General features: G+C 45.9%; 1 protein-coding gene across 2 annotated transcripts in view; it reads left to right on the forward strand.

Annotated features, from left to right (window-relative positions):
• Positions 1-23,217, forward strand: part of SLC14A2 (solute carrier family 14 member 2) — a 472,590-nt gene that overhangs the window by 441,652 nt on the left and 7,721 nt on the right. For both annotated transcript variants that reach the window (XM_024235951.3, XM_024235952.3), the window contains 8 exons: positions 11,418-11,540; positions 13,767-13,849; positions 14,568-14,727; positions 15,463-15,652; positions 15,979-16,107; positions 16,940-17,132; positions 20,553-20,700; positions 21,336-21,470. In XM_024235951.3, the coding sequence (XP_024091719.3) occupies positions 11,418-11,540; positions 13,767-13,849; positions 14,568-14,727; positions 15,463-15,652; positions 15,979-16,107; positions 16,940-17,132; positions 20,553-20,700; positions 21,336-21,470 (1,161 nt within the window). The remainder of the gene's footprint in view (positions 1-11,417; positions 11,541-13,766; positions 13,850-14,567; positions 14,728-15,462; positions 15,653-15,978; positions 16,108-16,939; positions 17,133-20,552; positions 20,701-21,335; positions 21,471-23,217) is intronic.

The raw sequence follows: 23,217 nt of genomic DNA on the forward strand, positions 1-23,217 counted from the left end.
GGAGAAAATGACAAGTCCTTTTTAACCCTCTGCAAATTGATAACAAGGACCTCCCAACCCCCTTCTACCGCTGCACAGGCTGCTGGAGCAGAATAAAGCAAAGTAAGCAGCCCTTTGGAGAACTTCCAGCTCCAGCTTGCATTTATTCCACATGGATTTGGGCCCTTTCCCTTGGAGGATCTGACCTCCCCAAGTTTAGCTCCTGGTGGTCAATGCAGGCCTCCTCCCTCTGTAAAGTTGAAAACGTAGAATTGAAGACATGAGAATTGTGAAGAAAACCTTGTTCTGAAGTGAATTTCAATTGAGCCTTCAAATAAAGAGTCTGTAGGCACAAATTGATCTCTTGAAGAGCCCTTGGTATCTGAGTGCTAGCCTTTATCTAGCTCTAGTCAAGGGGACAAGATTACACTTTGGCCTTCTGCTTTCCAAGACAGCACTTTATTGCCCCACCCTGAGTCTAGTGTTTGTGACAGATACTCACTACATCTTGAAGAACCACAGTTCCATTTGGCTAATGGAATGTGTATGAACTTCCTGAAAGCCTTCCTAAGGAGTAATTTCCTGTCTTTTCAAATTAATGACATATTGCTCACAGGTGGCTCCCTGTTATGTCTGGAGTAGGTGGATGCTTAGGTAGCTGGAGTGAGCTCATCTCAAGAAGTTCAGGAGCCCTTGGGAGAAGCCAGGGCAAGAGAACAAGGGACAGCAGCGAGGACTGAGCCAACAGGCCAGCCAGCAGGGACAAGAAAAATGAGAAGGCTCCATGTTAACCAGCAGATAGCCATGGGCCCTGAACTAGCAACACAAGGACAGGCCTCCATGCAGACAACCGACCTCCCCTCCACACCATTCCCCACTGCTCCCTGGAATGTGGGGACCTGCTGGCCTCCTCCCACCCCCTTTGTTTGCTTTCCTTCCTCAGAAGGCCCTCGTGATTAGGACCCCTCTTCAACAGTTCCAAAACACCTGGCACAGTGGGAAGGGGGCCTTTGACGTCAGTGGGGGGTTTGTCTACTCAGGTGTAGCTAATTTCCTCAGTGTGAGGTTTTGCTTCTGAACTTGGGTAGGCTGCCTCACACCCCACCACTAAGTGTGTGTATGTGGAAGGGGCAGGGCAAACGCTTGGGGGTTGATGCATGACCCATCATACTCACAAAGCCAAACAAAACATGTTTGGATTGGGCCCCCTCCCCAAACTCCAGGCCCCCAGACCCTATGGCCTCATGGGACTTGCAATGGCCAGCTCCCTAATATATAGATCTCAGAGTTCTTCCTGCTGGTGGGGGTTCGTCACACCCTTCTTGCTCTGAGAGGGTCCTGCAGTGAACCTCCAGGTCCCCAGGACCCCAGTCAGCAGGAATCAGAAGGAAGAAAGGTCTGAAAATTTCCATAGAACTAGAAAGGCAGCATCTAGTATTGGGCTGTGCAGAAATTTCCATTCAGATGCTGATGGCAATACTGTTCCCCAGCCTGTGCCCTACCCCTATGGGGAATTAAGGGAGTTTATTGAGGTGGGAAGGCAAATTGGCCCCCTGAGGGGATAACACTTAAATAATTGCTTTAAAGGCAAATGCTGGAGTGAGAATTCTAATGAGAGGTGCAACTGGGAGGTAACCTGTGGGACAACAGGGAAGCTACCAGACAGTTCCCAGCTCTGCCTCTTTAAAGGAAACCCACCTGATCCAACCAGGTCGGGGGAACCACGGTAGCTGAAGCTAGTCCTCCCCAGGGAGTTTAGGAAATAGTCTTTTGGCAGGAAGGCTGGGGGCGCGTGGGTGAGCTGCAGAAGGGGCATTTGTCTTTCTTCCCCCTGATCCTCCATGGTACCCTTCCTCAACTGGCAGACGTGCACCAGGCACAGGTTCAGGGAATGCAAGCTAGTGAATTTATAGCAAGTCAGACAGAGGATGAGCTGGAGGGCTCAGGGAGGTGAAGGGGTTGGTGTTTAGGAGAAGTCACAGCACCTGAAGTTGAGGACCAGAGACGCCGCCCAATCAGAAGGAAGCTGCTTCTTTCTAGTCCCGATGATCTAGATTCCTCCTACTGCGTGCAGGAAATCAAAAGGAGCCCAGGTAAGAAGTCCTGGGGGAGAGAGCTGAACCAGGTACATGTCCTAGCCAACAAGACTACTTAATTCTTCAAAAGAAGAGAAGAAAGAAGGGCTGGTCTTGTTCTGTTTCTTCCTTCTGCTGAACTGCATCTGGGGAAGACAGTCCTGGGGTGGGAACCTTACTAAGAATTGCAGAGATAGCGTAGATTTTGGAAGCTTCAACCTGGATAGGCTTTTATAGATGAGGAAACCACGGCTTGTACAGAGACTTGTCCAGGTGGTAAATGAGGCTGGACAAAAGTCCAAGTGTCCTAACTCATAACCCTGAGTACTTCCTGCTCACCTGCTGATGAAACAGCCTCATCCATCAGCCCTCAAATCCCTCACCACCACAGACACACCCACTGGATGAGCCTTCTTGTTATTTGTCATCCTTTCCACGACTCTATGACCCACAGCTGTGACATCAGTTTGGTTTCCAGGGCAGCACTGTGCTGAGTTGGGCCTCTGGGATGTCGCCTCTGGCTAATGAGATAGAGCTGAATACCTTCTGCCCACGATTCATTACCTGCGGCTTCCAGGGAAGATGCTTCTGCTCCAGGCTCCTTGGCCTCTCTCCTCAGGTCCTGTACCCCTTCCTCAGAAACACCAATAGAACTGGGTTCTCCAGTGTCCACAAATGTCTTAACATCCCAGCTCCTAACAGCCTGTCTCCTCAGGGTCCCCCTTTTACATACTCAGATTACTGTAGACCTATTCTGTGCAGCCACTGACAGTGGATGTGTCTGGAAGACAAATAGCCATGCCATAAGGAACAACATCCCAGGATATTGAAGTTCTCTGATCAGAGAATGGACAGCCTTGTAAAGTATGTGATATCCTCCAAAACCAGCACCAAAGGATATAAGCCTTGGTGAACTTGCTGAGGGAAAGCCATCCTGTGAGGCATGAATGTGCCCAGATGTGATAGGTAGTGCTAGGCCTCTACCTACTATCACCACCCTGGCCTCATTGGACCCCTTCTCTCAAATGTATACAATGTCCACACCCTTGTGTGTGGCTACATTTACTCTAAAGTGCCTGATTGGTATTGGCTTTCAGGATCATTGTGTTGAGAAGGATTCTGAGGCTGTATCTAGACTTACAGGGAAAGAGTGCTGGGATCAATTAGCTACGTCTGCCATAGATTGCCATAGCTTCTGCATAGCTATGTCTGCCATAGGTAGCACAGAAGAAGGCATAGAAGAGCATGTGGAGAAAGGGAGTATGAAAGAGAATAAGCCAGTATAAAATGGCTCAGAACTTTCTATGGCCTTTCAGGGGGTATTGCGATTGGGATGACACACAGGTGTTCATTATTTTTGGTAATTTTTATAACTCCTTTTGAGATACAAAATAATTCTTAATTTTTTTAATTTAAAAAGTTGCAAATCCATTGATATCATTTGAGAAGGCTCCAACTGTCTGTAAAACACCTACCATTGCAGGAGTAAAGAATCCAAAACCAGGAAGTCAAAAACTTGCTTCCTAACTGACCAGCTGTGTGGCCTCAGGTAAGCCACTTATCTCTGGGCATCAGTTTCCTTCTGCCAATGCTCAAACTCAAAGGATCACTTGGTTACACGGAATTGCTAATTCCAAATAGTTTCATTAGATTGGAATGTATGTATTGAATACTTTTTATGTGCATTGTAACTAACAATAGGAAACTCCACTGCGGCCCCAACTTCAAAAGATATAGTCTAGAGTACCCTCTGCAAATACAATGGGAATTCAAGGGCTGGAATCATCCATATGGCCAAATAAGCCAAGGATGGCTTCATGGAGGAAGTAGAACACAAACCAGACCTTGAAAGATGGATAGAACTTAGGCAAGAAGAGGGATGGAGGGAGCACAGAGGGCCAGTGATAAGGCCAGAACACCCTGGCAGGGTGTGCATTGGGAAAGAAAAGGGTGAGGCTTGATGATGAAGTTGTTGTAAGCACATCAGGAAAGCCAGGCAGAGGAATTTCAGCACAATACTCTTGGCAATAGGGAGCCATGTAGGTTATTGAGTAAGAGAGTGACATAATAACATGGTCTAGCCGCTGAAGCTAAGAATGGATTGAAAGAGGGAAGATCAAAATTAGGAAGACTGATGATACAGACATGCAATTCTGAGGGTGTGGGCCAGCGTAGGAACAGTGAGAACAGAGTGCAAAGTCATTCTGGAGAAAAATCACTCAGGTGTCCCGCAGTTAGAGATGGGGTGCTCTGACCTTTGTACTCTCTTTAACCTCATTTATGAGGCTTTATCATCAGGCATCATGAGGTTCAATAAGGCATCAACTCATTTATACTAATTAACGTCTTCCCCATGGAATAAGCCAAAGACACCAAAAGAAATGAGATTTAGGCTAGTCCTTTGGCCAACAAGTGAGTTGTGTGGGAAGGAGAAGAGAAAGTTTAAAGCATTTGCTATGAGGATGAGTCTCACTTCTTTCAAGGTAACAGTGACTCATACCCCCACCTTCTTAAAAATAAAAAATTGGCTAATGGATTAAGAAGTTGAGCCTTCCAAGTAATTTTATCTCCAAGTGTTCCTATGGACCTGGTCTTCCTCTTCATTCCATGCATCTCTCATCCACCTCCCAGTCCAGATAGGAAGACTGGGGTTTTTCTTGAGGAAAGGCAGCCACGGTTTAAAGAGAAATAGATTCAAGAATACCTACTTAGGCCATTACATTCCAAAGCAGAGTTGAATGGAAAGATTTTAACTAGGCCAGGCACAGTGGCTCACGCCTGTAATCCCAGCACTTTGGGAGGCAGAAGCGGGTGGATCACCTGAGGTCAGGAGACTGAGACCATCCTAGCTAACACCGTGAAACCCCTTCTCTACTAAAAATACAAAAATGCAAAAAAAAAAAAAAATAGCCACTAGTGGTGGCATGCGCCTGTAGTCCCAGCTACTCAGGAGGCTGAGACAGGAGAATTGCTTGAACTCGGGAGGCGGAGGTTGCAGTGAGCCGAGATCACGCCACTGCACTCTAGTCTGGGTGACAGAGCAAGACTCTGTGTGAAGGAAAAAAAAAAAAAGAAAGAAAGAGAAGGAAGGAAGGGAAGGAAGGAAAGAAAAAAGAGAGAGAAAGAAAGGAAAGAAAAGAAAAAAGAAAAGAAAAAAACTGAACTCCCAATGGTGAGTAAGGTTTAGGGAAATAAATCTTAGACTACAAGATAAGAGAGAAGAGATGCCTATGTCTTATCTACACTCAGCTCTGCCAATAGCTGTGTGGCCTAGGGCAAGTCATTCCATTCCTTGTGGCCTCAGTTTCCAAATCTGTAAAATGGGAGAGCTGGACAAGATCATCTCAAAGCCTTTTCCAATTCTAACATCCAATGCCTTAGAGAGTTTAGAGAATGATCTTTGAAAATTTCAACTAAATATAACTTCACAGAAAAAGGTACCATCCCACTTACCACCCACAAGTATCCATATCGCACACACAGAGAATAGCCTGGGAAATTACAAGTCTTAGTGCAAATCTCCATGTGGAGAAATATTGTCCAAACTGTGGCCAAAGCATAGTCAGCCAAAGCATAGAACTGGTTGTAGAAAAAAAAAAAGATCAAATTATATGTGATGTGTCACTTCAAAGAAAGTGGTTCTGGTATTGCAGCAAGGAAATTGCCTTGTGGTGTGTGGGTGTGTCCACAAACAACAGATCAGTGGAGTAAGAGGCCCAGGAAGCTGGGGAGGGATGGCAAATAGGTCTTGATGGTAGCCTCTCATGCTCCTTATGTTGGACATTGCAACTGAAAGATGGACAACATCAATCCGCCCCCAGGAGAGAGTAAATCTTCTTCAAAACCTGAGAAAGGGCCAGGTGTGGTGGCTCACGCCTGTAATCCTAGCACTTTGGGAGGCAGAGGTGGGCAGATCACCTGAGGTCAGGAGTTTGAGACCAGCCTAACCAATATGGTGAAATCTTGTCTGTACTAAAAATACAAAAATTAGCCAGGTGTAGTGGCTCACACCTGTAGTCCCAGCTACTTGGGAGGCTGAGACAGGAGAATTGCTTGAACCCGGAAGGCGGAGGTTGCAGTGAGCCGAGATTGTGCCACTGCACTCCAGCCTGGGTGACACAGCGAAACTCCAACTCAAAAAAAAAAAAAAAAAAAAAAAACCTGAGAAAGACAACTCACAGAAAGTGTAGAGGCATGGACCTGTTTGGGTAAAGGTTGATTTTCAGAAAGAGGATAGATTATTATTTCCCCTCTGAAAGAAGTCACATATGATTTAGGTTTATTTTGTTCCTCTCAAAGAAATTGTAATAAGTGTTATAACTTTATTTCACCAGTGGGCGCTTCTATGAAATCTTTTTTTTTTTTTTAACCTCTGATATTTGAACAGTTGGCATGAGTTAGAGGCATGAGTACTTCAGGATCACTACTCCCAAGGAAGGTGTTCCTGAACAAATCATCATGGCTCATAACCGTTCTTTCCTTCTCTGAGTCAATCAGAAGAAAGCACCATTGGCCTCCTGCCTATTAAAACACAGGATGATGGCAATCCCCGAGGGCAGGGACCGTGCCCCTGAAATGGTCCTGAATGGCCCCCAGGGTGAAGCTACATGCACCGGGACACTTAATAAGGCTTGTTAGAGGAGGGGAGAGCAGCAGCTCCTACACCAGGCAGGTATGCCGAGGTGTTATTCAGCTGCTGAGGCTCACCCACAGGTTTTCCAGGACATGCGTGTAACTGTCCAAGAGAGCCACCCCTGACCTCCAAGCAGCCAGGTGCTGTAGCAGAGTCCCTGGGCCCAGGCCCTCCGGCCATAAACATCATCTGTTTACTGCACCATGCTGTACAAATACTGTTTTTAATGTGTGCCATGATATTGGAGGTGGGGGGGTGACAAAAAGTGATTAAGGCAATTATTGAGTGCTTATTGTAAACAAAATTTACTCTTGAGCTATAGAATGCCCAGCCTCACCTCAAAGAGCTTAGGGTTTTACAACCAGATGGAATGGACTTGTGTAATATCTTAGCAACCAAAATAAATCACAGGGAGCCAGATCTCCATCTTCAATGGCCTATTTTCTTCTCTTTCATTGAGTTCTTCCAGCTACTCTTTAAGAGCTCCTGTGTTTCTTGTTAGTTGATCATAAATGACCAACCTTTATATCACCGTCTATAAACTTCCACTCTTTTATCCAAGTAACACTAGAAATAATCAATCCTTGCCCTGCAATTTCCAAAACCTCACACAATTCAGATATAACTTTTATCAGTCTATGAAGGACTCTCACCTATATTTCAATGTCTATCAAACATTTAACTTTTATACTAAGATATATTATTTTTAAAAAATTGTTTGTACCCTGAAATATCTAACGACTTTGTCCATTATACTAGTCAGAAATTAAAATATAGGCTGGACGTGGTGGCTCATGCTTGTAATCCTGGCATTTTGGGAGGCTGAGGCAGGAGGACCACTTGAGCCCAGGAGTTTGAGACTAGCCTGGTCAACATAATGAGACACTGGCTCTACAAAAAAAAAAAAAAAAAAAAAAGCCATGCATGATGAGGCATGCTTGTAGTCCCAACAATTCAGAATGCTAAGGCAGAAGGATCACTTGAGTTTAGGAGTTTTAGGCTGCAGTGAGCTATGATTGTACCATTGCACTCCAGCCTGGACAATGAAGCAAGATTGTGTCTCAAAAAAATATTAAAATGCATAGGATAATTATCCCTCACTAATGTGTTCAACAAACACTTCTGAGTACCTACAGTATACCACACTCATGATAGTTAGTGGGGAGCCAAGGTAAAATGGCATAATCCTGGCTGTCAAAGATGTCACCATCCTATAAAGGTGACAGTCAAGAACATATGATTAACTCTTAGCAAGGTAAGAGTCAATGCAGGTAGGTGTAAAATGCCAGGTGTGCCCTAAGGATAAGGAGCTATCTTGTCTGGAGCAGAGGAGCCTAGTTCCATCAGAGGAATGTGTCCTCCCTCAGGAGATACCAAATGTGTGAACACTGCAAAGTTATTTTCCAGCGCATTTTGTAAGCATTATCTCATCTCCATAACAATATGAGAAAGAAATGGCAGGTACCCCTCTGAGATATCTGTCATCATTTACAGTTTGGGTTTGCAAGGTCAACCCTACAGGGTCTGTATATTTCTTTCTGGGAGAATTTCATGCCTGCCACTGAGGAAACTGTCAGTGGGATTATGTGACTTGCAAAACACCATGCAGAAATTAGTAACTTCTGGTTCCCACCCAGTGTTACTGTTTTCTTTTCTCCCCACCTCACCAATGGCACATCTCATTTCTAAACATTTGATAGACATGTTCATAATCTTCTTGAAAGTGTCTTTATCCATGATGAAAGTCCTAAGAATTTGTCCCAGAGGCCAGTGGTAAATTGCTTTATCACCTTCACTGTAAGTGTTTGCACAGCCTTGAGAAGTTTGCTATTTCATGTCTAATCTTCTTTGTGGTATCTGTTCCCCTCTTCCATTCTCAACTCTTGGCAGCCACATCGTGAGGAGCTGCTGCCCTCCCTGGGTGGTCTGTAGCCCAGCACTCCAGTCTTGGCCACGTGAGAAAGGTACTTTCTGTTTTTGATTTTTGCAGCTGGGCCATCAACTCTAGGAACACATAGCACAGAATCTGGGCTGCTAACTGTGAAGAATCAGGGAGTGGAGGCTGAGCCACTGGCCTTCTGTAGCCATATCAGCTCTGCCAGGGCAATCACCTACCCACCCACCCAAAGACCTTCCATCAGCAAGCCCAGCACTCTCCACCTGTGTTACTATGGCTGACTTCTCAGTGAATAAATCTGGAGTATCTTAACAACCAATAACTTTCCAGGTAGATGTTGCCTTGTTTTGTTAAACTGAAGTACCTCTTTGGATATATGAAGAATAACATTGGTTAGTAAATGGTGTTTGTCATGCCCTCTGATATCCAGGTCCAGGCCCTAGACTAGAAGGAAAACTCCTTTCTTGCACCAAACAGGTCTGTGCCATTCAATATAATGCAGCATCAGGGTGGAAAGAGCAGTGAACTGGGAACTGAGAGACCCAAATGCAATTCCTAGCTTTGCCATGATTAATAAACTGTATGATTTGGGTTAGTTAATTTCTCTGAATGAGGAAGGTGAACTGTGATCTTGAAACTCGCATTCAGTTCTGAGTTTATGATTCTAAGGTCAAACTAGGATTACCAAGGGGATGACTGGGGTAGCAGACACTTGGCATATGAGGAACAAGAAGCAGTGGACTGGCAGAGGTGCCTTCCCAGTCTGGCAGACATGCTCTGGGGAATGGCACTATGAGAGAACGCCCCGCTTGGTCAGGTGATGCAATGATACCCCTCATCATCCTGCATGAACCCTGCCTGCACAGGCATCCCAGGACAAGTTGACACTCCAGGTGTCTCTGAAGTGCAGAGTTGAGGGGCACTTCTCAGCCTCGGGAGTTATAGCTCAACACTGACCCCTGGACAGGATGCTGAAACAGTAGCTGCTTCTCCATCCTGAGCCAGAGGGAAGGGACATGATCAGGTGTGTTAACTTTCAGCATAAAAATACAGACAAGCCTGGGCGCTGTAGCTCATGCCTGTACTCCCAGCACTTTGGGAACCCCAGACGGGTGGATCATGAGATCAGGAATTCAAGACCAGCCTGGCCAAGATGGTGAAACCCTGTCTCTACTAAAAATACAAAAATTAGCCGGGTGTGGTGGCGGGCACCTGTAATCCCAGCTACTCAGGAGGCTGAGGCAGGGAATTGCTTGAATCCGGGAGGTGGAGGTTGCAATGAGCTGACATTGCGCCACTGCACTCCAGCTTGGGTGACAGAGCAAGACTCCGTCTTAGGAAAAAAAAAAAAAAAAAAAAGTGTAGACAAGACCTGCTTTCCTTAATCATGCATGCCCCACAGACCCTCTGGTTGTTGGCCCTGCTATGTTCTGAGCTTTGCCAAAGTTGTTTCTACATAAGCAGTGTGATCTACCCCAGTGCTTTCCAGCTTTCGTATGCACACGAATCAGCTGGAGATCTTGTTAAAAGCCAATTCAAATTCAGTAGTTCTGGGGTAGGGCCTGAGATTCTGAATTCCAAGCAAGCTCCCTGGTCCACAAACCAGACTCTGAGTAGTAAAAACGCAGAGAAAAGGATTGGGAGCTGAGTCATGTGACTCACCATTTGTAGGATGCTAAAGAAACCACTCTGAGCCTCAATTTTCCACCTTTTAGTGATAATATGTAGTGCCCATTCTATTCAAGGCACTACTGAAAGGGCCAAGTGAGTCAACCCAGAAAGCATGCAAATGTAATAGTGTGAATGTTTTCTACTGTTCCAAGCAGCTGCTGGACCATCTAACTCTAGTGTGTACTGGAGCTCCAAGCAGAGCAAGGTAAAACTGCGTACCCCCCAGGATCACCAGATTCTCCAATTACGAGACGTGGGTGTGGGTGAGGCGGTAGGGCGAGGAGCATGCACTTTAACAAGACACCAAGGTAATTCAATGCTGTCAGTTCTTGATCCATACATTGAGAGACCCTATCCCAAGTGATAAGAGTGCTCTGCTCTCCCGATAGTGTAAAAATTGAACATAACGAGGTACAGCAGAGAGCTTCTTGTAGCTGATCACAGACTCAGGACTCCTAGCTCCCCATAAATTGGTATTGGTCAGACTTTAATAAGCACAGAATTCACCCAGTGGATCTTGTTAAAATACAGATTCTGATTCCATCAGTCTTGATTAAGGCCTGAGATTCTGCATTTCTAACAAGCTCCCAGGCAGATGATGCTGATGCTACTGGTCCAGGGACCACAGGGACCACACGTTGAGTAGCAAGAGCCAATGTCAGTTCTCAGCCCAAGCTGCACATTGGAGCCACCTTTTAAATACCATGGGCATTCAAAACTTTAATTTTTTTAAACTGGTCTGAGGTAGAGCTCAGGCATATTTTTTAAAGCACCTGGGTGATTCTCACATGCAGGCAGTTTGGGGACTCCCTGCCACAGATGAAGTCCAAGATGCTGGCTGCCGCCTGCTCATGCCAGTGCAAGTTGCAGCTAAATGGGTCTTAGAGTGCTTCTTTGCACACTAAGAAATAAGGCAAACTGCTCATCCATCTCTTGACAGGCTATAACTTGGGTTACTGTGGGGAGAGGAAGCAGAAGTTTTAATGGGAGAAATAGAGAAGCTAAGTGTTTTATGCAGAGACTGATGCAATTACTACTCCAGCTTCAGGCTTCACTGCTCTCTCCTTTCCAGCATCTGTGTGATTTTTCCTGGCTCTCTGCTTGGCTCTCTTGGGTGCGGACCAGGTGGGGCACTGACCTATCTTATTTTGCCCCTGGCTAGGAGGCGGTGGGGAGCATCCACCCACGGCAGGCCCAAAGGCGGAGGAGGGCTCAGAGGCTGTACTCTCCAAGCACAGGAGTGTATTTCACATCGAGTGGTCATCCATTCGGAGGAGGAGCAAAGGTGTGCATGTCCTCCCCCTCGCGCTTGGATCCCTGCCTTCCTAGTCTCTAATAAAATAGGGACAATGGCAATACCTACTTCACAGGGTGGTGGGGAGACCTGCTGGAGTCAGACTTGACCTCTCACACCTGACCTCTGACCAAGGCCACAGTTCCCCAGATGTGTCTGGATGCCCCCTGGGTCTCGGAGGGGCTGAAGCTGGGACAGGCAGTGAGCTTCCGGGGTCTCAACCTGGCTGCACACTGCAATCACCTGCATCCCATCCCAGTGACTCATTTAATTCATCTGCGGAGCAGCCTGGTGGGCATCAGGAGCTTCTAAAGCTCTCCAGGAGATTCTAATTTGCCAGCAAATCAAAAACCACTGGTCTAGGAGGCTGGAGATGAAAAGTTCCCACCTATGGCAATGGTGGGTAGGCCAAGGGCACAGGTAGAGACTCATGGTGGGGAAAGCGCTGCCAAAGGCCAGGAAGAGGTTATCCAAGGGCCGCTAAAGCTGAACAAGTGGAGGCCAGAAACTTGGACATGGAAGCTGAGAACATGCGGCAGCACACAGGGAGGAGTCTGGGGAGGTTTCCTCAACCAGCTGCAAGGTTGGAGCTGCCTCGTGAAGATCCAGGACACAGGGACAATCTAATCCTGCCCCCAATCCCCAGAGAGGGGGCAGCATTGCCCAGAGTCACACAGCTGACTAGGGCCACTGTCAGGAATAAAAGTGACTCCCAACTTAGTGCAACATCACATGCTCCCCAGAAGATGCCTGAGTGACCTTCTTCCTCCAGCTCCTCCAAGTCTCATCATTTCATACCACAAGTCAGTCAGCCTAGAGAAATGGACTTTGAGTGATTACGGGAAAATACACGAGGTGGAGAGGGAATTGCCGAGGACACTGCACATCTCAAGCGCCCCTGTAGCTCAGGAGTTTGTCTTTGATGGAGGTTCCCCAGCAGAGTGTGGAAGAGACCATGGTTTGCCTCAAAGGTGTAATAACTTCCTCCTAACATCGTCTCAGGATAGGGGCTGTGGTCGAGGAGAGCATAGTAGAGAGCCCTGCAGCACTGGCAGGCAGAGAGGAGCTTCAGACAGAAGCGGCGGGTCAGTGGGGATATCACACACACAGGCCTCCAATTTCAAGGGATCCCCTCTGCTTCCTACTCTTCCTTTCAAAGCTTTCAAAATGAATTTGTTTCTCCTGAATGGTGTGACCTCCCAACCACACTGGTATCTGCAGTCCCTGTCCCTTCAGGAGTGGGAACACAGTGCCTTCGATGCATCCCTTCTAGTGTGTTGACACCCTGACGACTCATCAGTGCAAAACGGGGGAACAGGCAATTCAGTCTGACTACACAGGGTAGTCAGAGCCCAGCCTGCTATTCTCACACTTGGCCACAGGAGGGAACCAAAGCATCAAGAAGGAAACTTCCAGGGGCCTGAACATCTTTCATGATGCATAAAACCCTACTGAAATTGGTTGTCTCTAAAAGTAAATTACCTGTAATAATAAAAATGTTTAGATCCACATTGCAAGAGTTTTCTAGAATTACAAAGGCTTGCCAAAATCTGCTTCAAGAGATTACATGGATGTCTCTTGTCCTAATCCCACCAGCCATTGCTACTACAATACCTTAAAAAAAAACAAAAACAAACAGAACAGCCTGAGGTCATCCAGGTGAGGAGAGTCATGGACAAATTCAAACACAGATTATGCGTGGCTCATGGCTCAGGCAGCTTAATACTTTATGAACAGGAAGTGAAGGGCTTCAACAACATCCAAGTTTCTTTCTTTTTTTTTTTTTTTTTTTTTTTGTTCACCTTCAAGTTCTCCATGTGGAAAAGGAGAAAGAACCCTGGATTCAGGGATCAAGAACAAGTCACTGTCTCTCCAGGCTGCTGTTTCCTTATCTAAAAAAATATCAAGGTTGAGCTAAATGAGGGCGTCTTAATTAAAAGTTAGTGGAATCTCTGAGCTCCCTAAATTGCTTGTAAAATGCACTGTTTATATGAAGATGTATACTTTTTTCCCCAAAGCGAGGGCCCAGATGGATCCATGACCAGTAAAAGAACAAAAGAGCCTTCGAGCTGCAAGGCCCCATGATTCTGTGCTTCCTCAGTAGGAAAAGGAAATACTGCATTATCTTAACACCTCTTGAGCCTTGCAGGACATTAGCTTCTGAGGTGCCAGAGTAGAGGTGTCCTAACTGATGGTGCTCTTTCCTTCTAACTTCAGTGTTTGGAAAAGGCGAACACCAGGAGAGACAAAACAAAGACCCGTTTCCCTATCAATACCGGAAGCCCACAGTCGAGCTGCTTGTGAGTACTGAGTGTCCTGAATCAGGGACAGCGCCCTGCAGTCACAGAGCCCACAGCAGATGAGGGAGCTGAGAGCCGTAAACAAGGTTCTCCGATTTAGGCAAACTTTTATTGCATTCATATTTTCTGAAATGTAATTACCTGGGACAAAAATGTCTCTTTCACAGTTTACTTTGTGACTTTTCATATTCCGTGTATTTGAATTATTATCAGGCTTCCTTTAAACCCAGTATTCAAGCATTTAGGAAATAAGCTGGTGCCTGTTTTCAAAACCAGAATCTTCACATGTTCAATTTCACACCCTTATGTTTATGAACAGTTATATCTTAAAGACTAGACATGCCAGAGAGAAAGCCATTTCTTCTGGAAAGAGTATTAATGTTTAAAAAAAAAAAAAAAGACTAAAAATCTGTGGTTAATCTCAGTTCTACTGTTTGACCTTGACCTTTGAAAATGAGAACCTCCACTTGCCAGAGTCCTCATCCACAGAATGAGAGTAAAGATGTTATCTTATTGTGCCTCGCCGTAGCTAACCTATTAGATGAGGTCATGTGTCAAACAAAAGACAGTCTAATCTACAGAAACAGGGAGGTTAAATAGCAGTTTAATTAAATACCAAATGACAATCTTACTTGGTCCCTGAGTGACCAAAAACATGAATTATCAGTGTAAGAACCACCGAATGTGGGAGACTCTTGCCTATCTCTGTCCTGGACAGGATCTGGACACCATGGAGGAGAGCTCTGAGGTAAAAGTGGAAACAAACATCTCCAAGACATCCTGGATTCGGAGTTCCATGGCTGCCGGTGGGAAAAGGGTCAGCAAAGCCCTCAGCTACATCACAGGAGAGATGAAGGAGTGTGGAGAGGGACTCAAAGGTAAAATTCTATGAGAACAACACTGACCCTGACCCTAAAAAGCTCACCTCCACCCATCCCCAGGAAACCCATTGCCATGGGGGTTCCCTATAGACTAGACTTAGACTGGACTGCACTCTGTTACTGTGGTCTTTCCTGGAAGCTGGGAGTTTTGCTGTTGTAACAGACATACAGCCTCTTGAACTATAAATAGCAATACATGTAAGAGTGTGAGCTCATGAGCTCTCATTTCTGAACATAACACTTCTGCTATCTCAAATATCCCACCTGAATATTGCAGACAGGTGTTTTTCGCATTGGGATTCTAGAGCCAGCATTCTAGAAAAACGCCATCTGGATGGTTCATGGGAGAACTGTGTCTACCATGCCAATAGGTTCTCTTTAGCAATCTTTCCAGAACTCAGCCCATGGGTTTAATGCCCTCTATGCAGCAAGAATATGTTCTTGAAAATTCATGGTACCACCACAGGGGGCAAAGACAGCTCAGGGTACCTAATCCCCCCTGCCAGAAAAACAACCTGAAGGTCACATCTGGCTGGCGATGGGTCTCAAGAGTTTTCTTGTCAGATGCTCTCTTGGGTTCCTTGTTTACCGACTTTGGTGGCAGGTGACAGCAGGTGGCTGGCTTCCTGCAAACCCACTTCCGATATCCAGATTCCCTCACACCCTCCGCCTGCCCACCCAGGGCTGCCCACACTGAGCACTTGCTTACTTCCTGCCCCGGTTCCATTTCAGACAAGTCCCCAGTGTTCCAGTTCTTTGACTGGGTCCTCCGAGGCACGTCTCAAGTGATGTTTGTGAACAACCCCCTCAGCGGCATCCTCATCATCCTCGGCCTCTTCGTTCAGAACCCCTGGTGGGCGATCTCAGGCTGCCTGGGTACCATCATGTCCACCTTGACAGCCCTCATCCTGAGTCAGGACAAGTAAGTCCCAGAGGCTCAGGGTCCAAGCAGGCAGCCAAGAAGTCACTCCCCGTGGGGACCATTCTTCCTCTTCCCAGCTCAGAAATCCTCAAAATAAGGACACTGATAACTAAAAATGACTGTTCCCTGGTTATTTTGTCATAGCAACATATTTCTAGAGAAATACGAAGGATTCATAGGGTTGTCTTGTTTCCCCACTCCCAGAAGCGTGGTCTATTTGAAGGTGTGTGTAGTCAGGCCCCAGGTAAAAAGAATCTGACTCAATAGGAAAATGTAAAAGGCCCTGGGGAAGCCCCTACTCCACCTGCCCCTCCCTCTCCTGCCAGGTCGGCCATCGCGGCAGGACTTCACGGCTACAATGGGGTGCTGGTGGGGCTGCTGATGGCCGTGTTCTCAGACAAAGGTGACTACTACTGGTGGCTGTTGCTCCCCGTCATCATCATGTCCATGTCTTGGTAAGTTTGCTTTTGAAGGGTTGTGGGTTCATATCAAAGGCCACCAACCTTTTCATCCCAACCCCATGACTGTCTGTCTAAACGTGATACAAAAGTGGCATGTATTTAGCTTGCACATCAGAAATGTCCACTGGAATAATAACTAAGTTTATACTATGGTAGCCCCATGCTAGGTCTATACACAGTATCCCATTAGCAACCACCCTTTATTATTCTTTTTTTTTAAGATCTAAAGGGTTTTTGGTCTCAACCTGCCAGAGTGCAGAGAAAGAAACTGAGGCCCACATTGGTTAAGAGCTGCACTATAGGGTCCTGTCAGTTTCTGGAAATCTTTTCAACCCTCCCCCACCCCGGCTTTTCTAAATCCTTGGGACCCCTGAGCAGACCAAGACCACCTCCCAGGGTAGGCTGAAGGCCCAGCCATGGGGAAGCCCTCAGTGCCTGCTCTACCCCATGTTGAGAAAACACAGGGCACCCTGGCCACAAAGCCCATGCACATGGCCACTCAAAACACATTTGTTGAATGAATGTGATTCCCTCCCCTCTGCCTCCCCAACCTGATGCCTGGGGATGGAGCTATAGGATTCCTGAAGGAAGTTCTGAGACTGCCTGCCTTATATCTCCTTCTGAAGTTGAGTCTGGGTGCCCTACCCTGTCACTGCGCAGGGAGGATGAGGCCCAGGGAAAGACCTGCTCAGGGCCAGTCAGGCTCCAGAGAATACCCAGCAGGCTGCTTTTCTCTAGGAAGGCACAGGGAGCCCCCACTGCAGCACAGTCTAGTGTTACGACCAGGCAGCTTCCTGACCAGCATCTCTCATGCTTCTGCCATCAGCCCCATCCTCTCCAGCGCCCTGGGTACCATCTTCAGCAAGTGGGACCTCCCAGTCTTCACACTGCCCTTCAATATCACTGTGACTTTGTACCTGGCAGCCACGGGCCACTATAACCTTTTCTTCCCCACGACGCTGCTGCAGCCTGCATCTGCCATGCCCAACATCACCTGGTCAGAGGTCCAAGTGCCCTTGGTACGTATCATGGAAGGAGGAAGGGCAGTGTCTGTCCACACTGGATGTTCATGTCATTTGCATATTTTGCACATCGGAAACATCCACAAGTAATAATTGTTAACAGTTACATGGTACCAGGCATTCTACATACATATCTCATGAACTGCCATCCTCTTCTACTTCTGAGAGCAAAAAGGGCTAGTTTTGGTCCCACCCTATGACAGCACAGAGAAGGAAACTGAGGCCAAGTTAAGAGACCTGCCTTAGGTCTTACAGCCAATTAGGGAGGAGCATAGTCAAGACTAGAACTTCAGCCTCCTGACTTCCAGGACTGGGCTCTTTGTGGATGTTTAAAAAGTCCTTTTGAGGCTTACAGCTTGCATTGTGCATTTTCTTCCATCGAATCACACGGAATCACTCAAGTCGTACACATCATGCTACCATCTGTTGGCTTAAGAAGTCATTGTTCCAACCTCCAGAGTTTATTCCCTTCACTTGCCAAAGCTAGGCCTGGTGGCACATGCCTGTAGTCCCAGCTACTCAGAAGGCTGAGGTGGGAGGATCGTTGAGCCCAGGAGTTTGAGGCTGCAGTGCGCTGTGATTGTGTCACTGCACTCCATGAGACTCTATCTCCAAAACAAAAACAAAAACCCCAAAATCAAACCATTTTCTTGCTAAATACTGGTGCTTCTCAGTGTAAACTCAGGGCTTTTTCTACTACACCACGCTGTTGGTTTTAAAGCACAGGTGTTCTTTCATTAAGAAACATATAACAGAGCTTTTAAAGTTGTTTTTTTTTAATAAGTATTCTGTATATAATCCTGACCTCTGGAAGTCAGCCAAGGTGATTAATAAGAAGCTGCACTCACAGCATTAAGTCAGCCTAGAGAAATGTGCCTACTAGCCAGCCACCTTATCTAACTAGGCACGTTTTCTCCGAGGCCCTCCTACTTTCCATTACACGAAACGGCCCCACAGTCTGGCGCTCACTCTGAGACTTGGTTATTGGCAACTCATCATCTGACCACAAAGTCACTTGGGCTTGTTGAAGGAACTTTCTCTGAAATAATAATGCCTCGTTTATCTTAGCCTTCCACAGTAAGCAACAGCATGGTATAGTAGAAAGAGCCCTGAATTTACACTGAGAAGCACCAGTATTTAGCAAGAAAACTATTCGATTTTGGGGTTTTTGTTTCAGAGATAGAGTCTCATTCTGTCACCCTGGCTGGAGTGCAGTGATGCAATCACAGCTCACTGCAGCCTCAAACTCCTGGGCTCAAGGGACCCTCCCACCTCAGCCTTCTGAGTAGCTGGAACTACAGGCATGTGCCACCAGGCCCAGCTAATTCTTTGTATTTTTTTGTAGAGATCAGCTCTTGTCATGTTGCCCAGTCTAGTCTCAAACCTCTGGCCTCAAGCGATCATGCCACCTCAGCCTCCCAAAGTGCTGGGATTACAGGCGTGACCCATTGCACCTGGCTGAGAACTAACTATTTGTGTTAGCCGCATCCTTGTTGATAATTTTGTGTGTGTGAGGACCTTCTTGGACCAGAAACAAGAAAAGGTGCTGTGCTGGCAGTTCAGCTTCTTAAACTGCCCATTCTTAGTCTACCCAATTAATATCTTTTGGAGACAAACTTGCTCTAAGTGGCATGGTATGGGGAAATGATGTTAGAAAATGCAGATTTCAGATGTCACATTCTGTATGTCACAGTTTCAGTTAAGAAGAAATTTTGAAATTTTATAGAAATGGAAAAAAATGAATAATCCTGTGCAAACACTTGAGACCCACCACCACCACCACCACCACTCCACCAACGTTCCAGGAAAGAAAAATTCAATTTTGTGGCATTGTTCTTTAAGAAGTAACTTTCTGGCCAATTGAATGGATTATGACAATGATTCATATGTTTTGTCTTTTTGACCTTTAAAATTAGAGCCTTGAGTTTCTGATAAATAAGTGGTGAATTTCAGAGGGAGTGTCTAAACTTCCCAGCAATGTTGAGTCCCCACGGGTTCCTCTGCTCTTGTGACCACTGAGAGCCCCCTGAAGGGTGCAACTGGCTGAGGACAAAACTGCCCATACTGCTGCTTCCGTGTGTACAACTCTCTCGTGCCTGTTCCCTTTGCCCTGCATGGTGAGGCCAGAGCCCTCATTCTGTTCTCTGCCCTGGGTAACAGGAGACTGAGCCCAAAGTCTAACCCACTCAGCCTGTCTCCTGTACACACTCAATGTGGCGTGAGGGCCCCTGAGCTGCAGGATCTCCCTCCCCCACCATGCCCAGAGGGAAGAGTTCTCTAGAGAAGAGTGTCCTTGCCTTCATCTATATACACGGACTCGCCCCAGGACACTGCCTCTCCTCAGCTTCCTGCCCATGGGCCTTGGCCAGACCCTCCAAAACACAGTCCCTGTGGCTGGGGAAGCCGGCATTTCCAGGATCCTCTCCCCAAACTCTAGGACCCTTGTGCAGGTGCCCACAAGGCACCAGACTTTTTCAAGTGCTTTTCCATTCACAGACAGGCCCCACCAGCCCGAGACAGATGGAGAACGGAATCAAGCAGGGTGCCCTGGGGGTTTACTAATCAAAACAGCAGATGTTGGGCAATACTACCTTCTCCTGGCCGCTCCTGTAGATACTAGTCGAGTTCCTCCTCCAGACCTCAGTAACACAATCACACCCCAAACATGTACTTGAAAACACACAGGGCCATTTTTTGGTCTAATATTTCACCTTCTCATCATCTTTTTAGCTTTAAAAAAAAATCACGGCCAGGCATGGTGGCTCACGCCTGTAATCCCAGCACTTTGGGAGACCAAGGCAGGTGGATCACCTGAGGTCAGGAGTTCAAGACCAGCCTGATAAACATGGAAAAACCTTATCTCTACTAAAAATACAACATTAGCCGGGCATGGTGGCACATGCCTGTAATCCCAGCTACTCGGGAGGCTGAAGCAAGAGAATCTCTTGAACCCGGGAGGCAGAGGTTGCAGTGAGCCAAGATCACGCCATTGCACTCCAGCCTGGGCAACAAGAGCAAAACTCCATCTCAAAAAAAAAAAAAAAAGATTCACAAAGGGTTTTTAAACCCCAACTTTGATCAGACATATATTACTTTTCTAATCAATAGTAAAGTTGAAAACTTTCTACCTACCTTGAAAGGTTTTCAGTTTCTCTTCCCTGGGGAATAAATGCCTCACACTCATATTTCTAAATAAAGGACACTCAACATCCTAATCCATCAGTGTTCTAAGAAGTCAAGATTAAGATAATAAAGCTTTTGTTCCTGTTAAAGTTAACCTATTTGAATAGAGATAAAAATCTTGGACATCCGTTGCAAAATGTTAGCGGGAAGGGTTCGGTGTCAAGTCTCTTGCAGCCAAGGTCAAGTTGTCTCTTTTGCCTCCATAATGAGCATGTACTCCTGTTGTGCCTACAGCTTTTGAGAGCCATCCCCATTGGAATTGGCCAAGTGTACGGCTGTGATAACCCCTGGACTGGAGGCATCTTCCTCATAGCTCTGTTCATATCCTCACCTCTCATTTGCTTGCACGCAGCAATTGGATCCACCATGGGGATGCTAGCAGGTCTGTGTCCTCACTTCCATGGGCTGTGAGGGGGTTAGAGCCTGGGGCCGGCTCCAAATAAAATGGCGACTCTCATCTTCAACACTCCACCTGCTGATTCCTGTGAACTTTCCCTCCTTCTGTTGTACCCTGTTTCTCCATTTTTGATCTAGTCCCTTTATCCTCCCCTGAGCCACAGCTGCCCTCAAGAAAGGTTTTGGTGTTAGTCATTTACACCTTAGTATAAATTTAAAGTTTGGGGGAAGTTTCTTCCAGATATATTTACATGTTAAGTCATCTGCAATGACAACAAGAAAGATTTGTTCTCCATTAGAGAATTAAAGTATCGATGAAGAAGAAGAGGTTCTCTTTCTTGGCAGGGGAAGGATATTCTCTGGGCTGTTTAAATCAGACTTCTGTCCTTACTCAAAGAATCTTTTCAACCCATGCCACCTTAACTGCTAGTATTCATGGGACTCTATGGCCGTTTGTTTCCTTTAGATGTTTTTTCACAGAATAAAGCCAGAAGTCCTTTTTGTATAACTACCTAAGAAGATAACTGGCTCTGGGCTTTGAGGACTGTGGTAGGTTTCAGGGCCAGCAGATGGGCCCCATAAGACCCTAGACCCAACCCTGATGCCTGCCTTCTGTCACAGCACTCACTATTGCGACGCCCTTTGACTCTATCTACTTCGGCCTGTGTGGCTTCAACAGCGCCCTTGCGTGCATAGCAATAGGAGGCATGTTCTACGTCATCACCTGGCAGACGCACCTCCTCGCCATCGCCTGCGGTAAGTACTGCCCACAGAGGATTTGTAAAAGGATTTGTACATAAAACTGTTTTTGATGGTTATTTAGTAATTAATAGATTAAACACTATTTTCACTGAATACTCAACATTCAGTCACATGAAGATGGTGGTGGAGGTTTGATTGTTGTTCCTGGGCTGTCTCCTGTGATTGCTACTCTCCTGGCAGGGGTTAGAGCAAACTGACTGAGCAACTCTTATGCAGGTTACTCCTTCAATATGGAATTGGGTGATTTACATCATCCACAGCGATTCATCTTAAGCATTCAAACATTAACCACAGACCCTTCAAATGACCCGTTTGTTATGTATTTGTTCAGAGTCCCAGGAAATTAGATCGACTGTAACAAGTTGTATGTCCTCATCCTTGAACATCCTTTATTTCTTGATGTTATATGAATGGAAACCAAACAAAACTCCTTTTGAGCAGAACATTTAAAACAGAAGTTCTATTTCAATACATCCATAGACTCTGTGAACATTATCTATATAAACTTATTTTTAAAAATAAATTTATAATAAAAATTTTCCAAATATTCTTGCTAGGGAAGATGTTCTGGATCAGCTATAGCCATATATTTGTTTCCTTAAGATAATTTGTAGATATATTTTCTTTTGCATTTTATGACAGTGACTACAAACTCTAAACAAGATATGAAGGGTAAAGCTGCTGTCTTTTTCATTTGCTCTTCTTAAAATTACTTTTTGCTACACCAACCTAAGGCCAGCACACTATAGTTACTTAAAAAAAAAAAAAAAAAGTAGCTGTCATATTGCCCAAATAAAAGGTAGCCATTCACCTAACACCCACCACAAAGTAGGCACTTTAAATACCTCATCTCTACCTTAACACTAATTCTCAAGGTTGGTATTACTATTCGTATTTTGCAAATGAGGAAAAGTTGTGTCAAAGAGCAAGACTAAGGTGAGACAAGGGAGACACCTGGGATGCAAAATTTAAGGAGGTGCTTAGTCTCAGGGCCAAGCAGGTGATGACCCTGACACATCCCTGTGACCCTGAGAGTGAAGGCCACCTGAAATTTTGCACCCCAGTTGCTTCACTCACCTCCCCAAGTCCCAGCCCTGTCAAAGAGGTGAAGTGGCTCAACTGCGTGTAAAAGACAAGGCTGAGACATGAAGCTAGGTCTTCCTCAGTCCCAACTCATTAAACTCCCCACCCCCTTTCCCATCATGGCACCTCTGTCTGTTCCAGAAGCCTCTGATAAATCAAGGTGCACACATTGGCTTCAAGGAAACTGAGTCACATCATCTCCCAAAAGTGCCAATGGGCCTGACGATCTCAGGAAACATGAGAATACACTAAAGTGAATTTTAAGCCCCTGTAGGTGGATCCTTGAACTTTTAGACAGACTACACAGTAATAATATCTGACATTTATTGGTTTTCACCAAAATACTTTTCCAAATATTACTCCATTTTATCATTTTAAGAAGCTGAAAACTCCAGCTTTATTTTGTAGCCATGCTGCCTGAGGCTAAGGGAGGTAAAAGGACTTGCCTGTGGGCAGAGGTAGAGTCAAACCTCCTTCTACAAGTTAAAGAAAGACCTGGAAGCATCCAGTGATGTACTTATAGACCAAAAATGGGAAAGCAGTCTATAACACATACAAGTGGAGTTTGAGGGGCGTTTTATTGTTGTTGTTGTTTTGAGACAGGATCTTACTCTGTTGCCCAGGCTGGAGTGCAGTGGCATGATCACAGCTCACTGCA

This window comes from Pongo abelii, chromosome 17 (assembly GCF_028885655.2).
Source record: "Pongo abelii isolate AG06213 chromosome 17, NHGRI_mPonAbe1-v2.0_pri, whole genome shotgun sequence".
NCBI lineage: Eukaryota > Metazoa > Chordata > Mammalia > Primates > Hominidae > Pongo > Pongo abelii.